General features: G+C 35.0%; 1 protein-coding gene across 1 annotated transcript; it reads left to right on the top strand.

Moving 5' to 3' along the window:
- The first annotated feature begins 6,451 nt into the window (after window positions 1-6,451).
- Window positions 6,452-9,230, top strand: LOC113356178 (probable inositol transporter 2). The gene is made up of 4 exons (XM_026599230.1): window positions 6,452-6,827; window positions 6,929-6,999; window positions 7,533-7,988; window positions 8,095-9,230. The coding sequence occupies exons 1-4, from the start codon at window positions 6,662-6,664 to the stop codon at window positions 8,998-9,000; spliced, it is 1,599 nt and encodes a 532-aa protein (XP_026455015.1). The 5' UTR covers window positions 6,452-6,661; the 3' UTR covers window positions 9,001-9,230.
- The last annotated feature ends 910 nt before the right edge of the window (window positions 9,231-10,140 follow it).

Raw genomic sequence — 10,140 nt, 5'->3', positions numbered from 1 at the left:
ATACTTCAAAAATCATCTTCCAAACAATTTTATAATTTAAACAAATAAACCTAAAACAATGAAGATGAAAACGTTGGACATAGCTATGTGTAGTCACAATAATAGCTATTCCAAACTCTAGTTATTCTTCCTAAAAACACAAGAATAAAATTCTCATAAGAAGATTTACTAGACAAAATAAAATCAACAAGCTAAAGAACAAGGACAGACACTTAAACCATCAAAGCCGAACACGAACTGAAATCAAATAGACGCTTCGGAATCCTCACGAGCCTTGAGGTCTTTAAGCTTGTGATTGACAACATCTACTGCTTCTTCAGAGAAGATATCCTCATTGAGAATATCTTTAACACGTGTCTTTATGAGACCAAGGTCAGAAGTAACCTTTTTCAACTCAGTTTTTAACACATCAAGACTCTTCAAAGTATCAACGAGCTGCAGTTTTGCTTCCTCAAAATATTTAAGAAAATCATGAACCACTTCAGCAAAAATCATATCCTCATCTCAACATCCTGATGTGTATAGGCATAGTAACATGAGGCATTAGGATGATCATCTTCTACTAGGGTTCTTTACTACCATATAGTTAAGTTTTTGTGAGGTGATTGATATTTTTAGGTTGTACTTCGAGAATATAAGACCGGGTTATCAATTGGTTCCTGTTCACATTGATTTATCAAAAGATGGAACAAACTTCGTATGTACTTCTGTGGGAGACAAATTTATCTATCAGAATAGACTTTTTTGTGGGAGACAGATTTGTTTATCAAGTCTTCGACTTTGGGTCGTATCAACTCTTAGTTGTGGGTGAGATCAGCTAAGGGAATCAAGTACGTAGAGTCCTGCTGGGATTCAGAGCCGTAAGGAACACGACTGTACCTTAATCAGTGTGAGATTGGTTAGGGCTCAACTACATTCCAGTCTGAAGTTAGTAGGCTAGAGTCTGTAGCGGCTTAATACAGTGTGGTGTTCAAATCTGGACTAGGTCCCGTGATTTTTCTGCATTTGCGGTTTCCTCGTTATAACCATTAAATTATTAGTGGAAGATGTTTGCATTTGTAAAATTTACTTTTGTTTGCAAAAATGATCTAAAATTTATAATGAGTTCCTAGTGTTAGATGGAACATGGTTTTATGTTGACGGAGGGTAATGATCCCTAAGAGTTAATTGGGTAATGATCCCCATATGAACTTATGTTCCTGACCATCTATGGCGGTTTTCCGTGTCGGATAACGAGAGGTGGGTGTACGAACCGATGTTTTCGTACAGTGAAATGATGTGTCGAAACTTAAATACATGAACTGAACATTATTGGTGTTGTGAATTTATATGTTGAATCCTAAATGACATGTGTGGTAATCATTGAGCTATCATCTCACCTCAATTGACATTCTTGCAGATTTCTTAGAAATTGGAAGTGAAAAATTTGAAGTTAGTTTAATTATTCTTTTATTTCATAGGTTAGGCGTTGCTATTCAAAAGGGAGTTGGTGTCCATCTTGTTGCTAGGTTACCAAGCAAAAGCTTTGTATGATTTTTAATCATTGCTTGAAATATAAATTTAAACAAAAATGTAGTTAAAGATGTTTAGTAAATTTATATGCATCGATTTATGTTTCATAAAGTTTCAATTATTTTTGGTACAAACATTTAACTAAGAAAATATATGCATAAGTCTCTTTCCGACCCATGATGCTTCGAGTTCGGATATCCATACAGGTTTGGTCCTGATCCGTAATTCAGGGTGTTACAAAAAAATATATCAAGAATTCATGCATGTTGGAAAGAGAAACTATATATTATCATTTGAAGGGTTGACGTACATACAATTGACGAGTGTACAAAACTATAACAACTGAATCGATAGCTACTCTCTTATTCTTACACATTAAGGTTTCTATCTTGCAGGATGGCTACACTTCAGGTTTTATAACTTGGGATTAGAAAAAAAAATAGTAGTCTCGTTGGTTGTAAGGTTTTTCAGTGAAATTATGGTTAGGGTTATAATTAAAGCTAATGAAGTTGTTTACCGCGTACTGTTATATACAATTTTGTTGGAAGAGTGAAAATTACTTATGTTGAACTGTGTTAATGTGATTCCAAGTGTTTATTGGGGATATCCATAATGGTCACAGTTCTCCTAGTATGATTTCATGAGTTCAGTAGATATGTGATTGATGTATAACCAAGATGATGTACATGGTCAACAATATTTGGATTTGGTTTGTTGCAAAAGGGATTTAGTGTTTAGTTTATCATGTTGTCGAAACCTGGATTCCTTTCCACATATGGTAGGTGTATTGTAATTCCTTGCTTTTGTGGTCGTATGAGTGCTCTGGCGAGTCTCTAAGATGACAGTCTAACTATCTCTATCATTTGATGGCTGTAGTCAATTTTATTTTAAATCTCTTCTCCAAATGTGTAGATACTACTTCTAAATGAAATGTGGTTAATCCATTTAGTTCCATGGGAGCACTGTGATTCTGAAAATGTTATTCCAAGATTGCCACATGTTTGAATCATTCTTAGTTAACATGGTAAAAAAGCTTGAAATTCGTGCACATCCTGAATTTTATTACTCGTTACTTTGTTGATTGTTAGTTTTGTTAAATGAATAACCAGTACTTGCTACACGTTCAACCTTTGCTAAATTCAATGTCACTCACGGTGTGCCATACTAGAAAAAATATTTTATTAGTCATATTTGGACATTGAAAGCATCATAATATGAATATTTTCTTTGGATTCTGCATTGGATATATGAGCATCAATATACACTTGTAGAAATGACAGTATATGAGGTGGGTGATTAGGATATGTAATGTTTTTGGGCTCATGACTCATAATCCTAACAATGACCACAAAAGTCTCCACACCTAAATGGCATATGAATCACATAGATATATGAAATCATTACTATTGGTTATCACATTGAAGTTAACAATGTGAGATCATTAAACCATCAATGACCATGACATGAGTATCTTATAAAGTTAATTCATTGTTTGATGTACTTTTCAGGTACAATGTTTGATATAAGGAACTTTTCAGCTAGGCGCATAGTGCAACATTTTCTATATCTCCCAAGTTCTTGGCACTTCTAACAAAGAAGAAACTCACTGTGGTATAATATCATCATCTTGCATGTTCTGGTTATGTTTTCAGGTATTGTGTTTTACTACTTGAATTAACCTCGATGTTGCACTGATAACTGTTTTGATTGGATTTGATTGTGGAACTGCTTTTATAGTAGTGCATGAAAACAATTACTAACTTACGCTAGTATAAATGTTGAAATTGGTGAGCTTACTGCTAATGTGTCACGCTATGTTGATTGATTTGTGAATTAGTTTCTTAGATCTTAGTAATCTAAAGTGGTTTTGTTGGTGCCTGTAAAACGTAAATTAGGTAATGTTGGAAATTGGTGTGGATGCTTGACCATATTTGACTGTGGCATATGGAGAATAATAGGACTATCCTTGTTCTATATATTTTGTTATGGCCGGTATGGTTGATTTAGCATAAAGTAAAAAGGAGAAAAGTAAGCAAGGGTAAATGAGGCAGAGAGTTACTCTTTTACTATTGATAATTTCTTATGTTTTGAAATTTGTGTTTTGTATTTAATTTGTAGCAAAACAATTTCCTGTAGAGTTTCGGTTAACTTTTTTTCATGAAATTTGTATTCAGCTCTTGTGTAGTCAATCTCGGATCTCGGTTGGAACCTATACACTAGTTCAATTTTATCTCGGAAAGATTCTCGGTGGAATTTCTTGATTCCAATTTTTTATAACTATAATTTGTAAACAAAACATCTTTCACATATTAAACTTGCTAAGTTATGTATTTGTATAATAAAATAAGACACACACTTAACATTTTTTTACCCATACTCTAGTAATCTAAATCTCGAACTCTCGATTCCCAAATCTTTTTTCTTGGAAAGTGTTATAAAGTTTATGATCTATTAGCTTATAAAGACTTGATTTTTTCAACAACGAGAATTATATAGTTTCCTCATTTATTTATATATTTATAGATTTTTATGTTATGTAGGTGCCAGAGCTTTTTGATTACTCGAATTTGGGTAATACCCAAACTAATAGGGGTATGCAAGATCTTAAGTGGACCTGGAAGCAAGGCAAAAGGGGTGCCAAAATGGATGAAATTATGAAACTACCCTTATCAAATCCTAATTAAACCACCCTTGTTTTTATTAAACTCAAACTCAAATCAATTCCTTCTACTCCATCCCAACCTAACAACCACTACTGATCCCACTCCATCATTTTCTTCTTCTTCTCAATCATTTCATCGTTTGAAAAATTCGTCAAAATCGTCGATTCGAAAATTTGATCGTCGATTGACCTTCAAACATGCAGAGTCATGCCAAACACACTAATAGAAAACTAGTCATGATGGCCCTGGAATTGAAAACAATGCAACAATACAAACGAAAAAAAATCGATGGGTGAATAAACCGATGAAATGACGAAATTGAGAAAGTAAGTGATTACATAAACTCAATGCAATACTTTATTTTGTTGTTTGAATGTCAAATTAGGTCAGAAAAATTGAAATAATTGAATTGCAGCTGTGTGGTCATCAGGATATCTCGTCGACTACCTTGACGACTTTTCATGTTTAGTTTTAGTCGTTATCTTCCTAGGTCTAGTATCATGACGACTTTTTATCTCTGAAAGCTCGTCACGATATTCATCTTATCACCTTGACGACTGCTGGTGCGGAATTATTAGTCGTCAAATTTCGAAAATCCTAAGCATGCCGACTATATAACCTTCAAAAGTAGTTTTTCATGTGCACGTACCATTTGGTTATTGGCCGTCACTTTATAGGAATAATATCTTGAAGACTAAGTATTGAAATGACCATCACGACTGATAACTGACCAAACCAAGTTTTCTTGTGCACAATAGTCGTTATGGTTTTGTAAAACTAAGTTGACGACTAAGTTTTGGTCGTCACCTTGTAGAATTTTCGACCATGACTACCAATAACTTGCCAAAACTAAGTTTTCATATGTATGATTTGGTTATTAATCGTTATGGTTTTGTAAAACTAAGTTGACAACTAAGCATTGGTCGTCGCTTTGTAAAAAATTTGACCTTGAAGACTAAGTCCATGAGATGTCATTATGTTCAAACCTTCGACCTTGACGACTAATTGCAATTCATTTTCATTTTTCTTGATTTTTTAATTTGTACATGCGATTTTAATTGATTTTTTGTGTATTATGTTATTATTTAAGCTTCAAAAAGTCAAGCAAGGAAAGAGACATGCTACTCCTCCTTAAAAACCTCATCGCAAATGCGAAAAACTCTTAACTGCGGCAGTTAGAGGGGAATTCGTAGAACCGGGAATGCTTAAGATCCGTGAACGGAAAGATACTCAGCCATCTCCACCACCTGAACCAAGTGATTCTGGTAAAACTTATGAAGACCAATCAATTCCACCTGGTAGAGGAGGTAATTAATGAGAATGACATTCCACCTTCATGATGGTAAAATTCCATAATATGACGATGCCTGATAATAGTAAGTCGGTAAGGTTGGAACAATAACAACACGACGACATTTATGTGAATATTAACTGTCGGCATTTTGTTATTATACGATCTTGACGACTAAACTTGGTCGGCATGTTATTCTGCAGACGACTATGACGACTTTTCATGACCTGAGTTTTGAATCTTTGATTTGCTTCTGTCATTTGAAGAATTAAACCAGAAAAACCCTGTTCAATTCGAGTTTAATAAGTGTTTGAGTTAAGTAATTCATTTTCGTTACAAAATTCTTAAAAACAAAAAACTTGGATTCACAGGTTGAATCCAACAAAAATAGTAATTAAAATGTTTAACAAATTTGATCTCACTATTTTAACTTAACTAATTGAATAGATTATTGATGATTAATCAGGGGTCAAACTTATCATTATGAAAACTATATGGTTAAGAGGTTTTTGTTTTGCTTCCTAATGACCTTATTTTGTTTAATTATCTATGCACAATTAATATGGATACAAACCTAATTCTGTCCGTTTTTTATTGTTTGAAATTTTATTTTTATTTAGTTAATGAAATATTTTATCAACTTGAGAATATCTATTATTGGATAAAGAGTATTATTACAAGAAATTAAGCCTAACAAGCTAAGCTCCAACAACGTATTACTACATTTGTTGAACAGTGCTAGCCTACTAGCGAACCTCATAAGAAACTAACCAACGAAACTGAAACTGATAGGGGCTGATTATGTCGCAAAGGGACAAACTAACTCTACCTTCCATGTCAAATTCTAAAATATTGCGCCAACAGGACGCAAACCTGAAAAAATAAAATCAAAATAAAATTTGGTCGAGACAAACCTGTTTTGATGGAGTCTTACATACTGATTCCGGCCGAAATTTCCGGCAAAATCTGACTGCCAGGGTGGAAATTCAGTCCCATACTCCCCATCCAGGTATTTAAATCCAGACCAACTTCTAAAACCCAAACAGGCATGGTTTCGGAGTTCGGACACTGTATCCCATATAAATAAGAGGCCTCTATAAACAAAATTCATCCTCCACTTCTCTGTCTGACTGAGGTTATTATTTTTCTTTTTATTTATTTTTTCAAAGGAAAAAGCTGTAATTAGGGTTTTGCAATGTTGACGACAAGTCTTATACCACAAAAACAAGAGGATAATCAAGAGCAGAGCTACTACTTGGATCTACATGGTCACGACACTACTCTATTGAGAAAAAGATTTCTCGTCATTGTTGTTGCCCTAGTAGCTTGTATTGGGGCTTCAATTTGTGGCTATTACACAGGTAAATTCCAATCTTTAACTTACCAAGACGGTAGTGCTCCATATAATTTCAGCTTATCTCTTAATTCACAACTCTCAATTTCGTAATGTTTGTGGATGCAGCAATAATTTACGCATCTTTCTATGCTGGAGAAGAGGCTCGAAGACCTCCTTGGAAATATTTACGAGAAATAGTAAGTGCTAGCTTCCTTCAACTTTTGATGTATACCTCATTATCACTTTTATTGAGCATGAGATTAAGTTACTGTAATTCTTATTTCTAATTACTAATTAGTATCACGAATAAAACCGCACTGAGTAAGTAGTATAAAGAAAATTTAATGATTAAGGTCTAATAGTCAAGAGACTTACAAGACAATAGCATGTGTCACAAGGTAATGAAGATGCAGCTACTGATAAGAAATTAAATTGTGGGCGGGATAGATTTGCATTATTATGAGCAGAAGAATTGTCATAACTGAAACAAAATAGAGTGGTTTTTGTTGTTGTTTTTATTTTATTTTATTTGTCAATTAGGATGCAGGTTACCATCTAATGACTTACCACCATATAGAGGCATCTACTTTTCAACCATAAATTTGCATTGTTTCTAAAGATGGAGGATAATCGTCGACGGGAAAGATTTACACAGACTGTACATTTTTGTTACTCATATTATATATTCTACATTAAAAAAAAATGTTAACTTTAGTTCTGTTTCGTGCAGGACGTGACTGATATGTTATGTATTCATGCGGCAGCTTTCACATTAGGAGCACTTACGCTTGATAAGCTTAATGACTCCGGGGGGAGGTTGGTGCCGATTGCATCAGTTGATTTTATTGCCTTTACCTTCATCCCTATTGGATGGTGTATCGGTCAGGATCCATTTGTCAACTTCTGGGGATTAGTATTTATAGGGTGGGCAGTTGGAATGGTCATCCCGAATTTAATAACTTATGTTTCCGAAATTTCTCCACCTTCCATGAGAGGTGCCCTAGTTAGCACAATTTTCCTGCAGTTTGCTGGAGGGAAAATGCTATATCATCTTATCAATTTAACATCCTCCACAAAGGATGTCGAAACATCGCCTTGGAAGCTTGGAATAGTTGCAGCTGTGATTCATTTTATTGTGTGTGCCATGATGGTGCTTCCGGAGTCCCCCAGATGGCTTTATAGAAAGGTAATAACTCTACAATTAGTGATAATTGGCTTTCCCAGTATCAGCTAACTTTAAATAATATTTAGTTCAAATACATTGTTTAGATAACCTATTTTTGTCTCATCAGGGCCAGAAAGCAAAAGCTGTGGAAACACTGCATATGATAAGATCTGCTCGTGAAGTTTCCGGAGAGGTGGAGGCAATGGAGTCATCAATGGAAGCAGAAATAGCCAAAGAAGGTTGCATAGAGGATTATGATGATTGGTGTGATAAAGCATTTCCCATCAGTATTTATTTCAAAAGATTCGACATAAGAGGTAGGATATCATATAAAAGGATTTTTGCGGGCATTGGTTGTCTAGTGGCTCAACAGTTTGTGGGTATGAACATGATCATGCACCTTAGCTACACGGTATTTAATCTCATTGGCCCTGGATATATTACTAAAAATGATGAAGAGATGGCAAAAGTGGGAGCATTGGCAATTCCTCTCATCACATCTGCTCTTTCAGTTGTCGGCATAATTTTCTGTACTACTTTAGTAGATCGTTGCGGGAGGAGACGGCTTCTTTTAGTTAGTATGTTTGGGATTCTAACTTCACTTGGGTTGCTATCATACGTTTTTCGTGTTAATGGCCAGAGTCTTGGTATAGATGATCGGATTTGGTATGACAACGAAGGAATTTCCCCTCTTGGCTTATTAGCATTGGTGGCACTAGCGATGTACATGATATTCTACTCATTAGGCATAGGAACTGTACCATGGATCATAACTTCAGAGATATATCCGATGAAGTATCGAGCTGTTTGTGCTGTCATTGGCGCAATGGCTTACTGGGGCTCCAAATTACTAATTCACCACCTTTTTCTGGACGTCGTGGGCTACTTTATTGGCATCACAGGTACGCTTCTTCTGTTGCAGTTGTTCTCATGGCTTGTTGGTTTGTTCATTTACTTGTATGTTCCTGAAACCATGGGGTTTCCGTTGGAAGATGTTGAGAAGCTCTTGTTACAACAAGAAAAAGACATCTAAGATATGCGGCAGTTATGATGATAGTTACCATGGTGATGCGCAGTGTGTGGAAGCAGACAACCTACTGTGAAGGGCATATCGGAACAGGTAGACTAGGTTAGGTAGAGAGTGAATAAGTGTGTGAATAGACTTTGTTCTGTATATCTAATTTATAAGAAGAAGTAGTAGAAGAAGAAGAACACTCATTCTTGTAAATATTATGAATTGATATGTGCTGACATTTCCGAAAATCGGTCTTCTTTTAAAGCCCAAGAGCAATTCCTATGGGAATGAACAAACCCATTCGTTTGTTGAGCCAGGTGGATGGCCAAACTAGGTTTTCCACTATAGTAAAGCATTGGGCGTTAAATCAATAGGCGTGCGATCCGGGTAAAAACGCTAGAGTCGGTAGATCCAACGCTGGCGTTGGAAGGATAACGCTGGTGTCAGAAGAACCAACGCGGCGTCATAAGATAAAACGCCGGCGTTTTTGCTACAGACGCCAACGGGTAGTTTTTTAAAATTGGAATTTCACTTTTTACCTCTATAAATTACCATAATCTTCAAACAATTCACTCACACCAAAATTCACTTGAGATTTCTCTTGTAAAATGGCTAAAAAGGCGATCACACTTTTTTGCGATGCAAGACTTGAAGTTGTTGTTTCTAAGATATGTGGGAGCTTTAAAAAGATTGAAAATTGTAAAAGGGAAGTGCAAGTTTTAGAAGTTGCTCCAAGAAAATGTTCCGCTAAAAGGCAAAGAAGAGCTCCAGTTTTGAAAGTTAACAACAAAATATTCAAAAACAAAGGTGAAACTGTCAAAGAGCGCGTTGAATGGAAAATACGTCAAATGAAGACAAACATGAGGCCAAAACTTGTACTTGATTTTTATTCAAGTTTTTATTATTGTCTAAGTTTATATCTTGTAAAAGAATTGGCAGTAATATCAATGAATGAAAATGTTTATATTTTAAAATAGATTTCCACTTCAGATTAAGTGAAATTTATTACAACTTAAACTTGCAAATAACATCAAACTACATTTTCATAAACCACAACAAAAACATCAAACTATATCAAATCCAGCGACATTCTCTCTGTAAAGTTCATAGCATTCAAAATTCCTAAACTCTCTTCCGCTTTCTTCGGTAAACTTGGTC

Source organism: Papaver somniferum, chromosome 3, assembly GCF_003573695.1.
Source record: "Papaver somniferum cultivar HN1 chromosome 3, ASM357369v1, whole genome shotgun sequence".
In the NCBI taxonomy this organism is placed as follows: Eukaryota; Viridiplantae; Streptophyta; class Magnoliopsida; order Ranunculales; family Papaveraceae; genus Papaver; species Papaver somniferum.
This window is presented reverse-complemented; position numbering and strand designations above follow the sequence as displayed.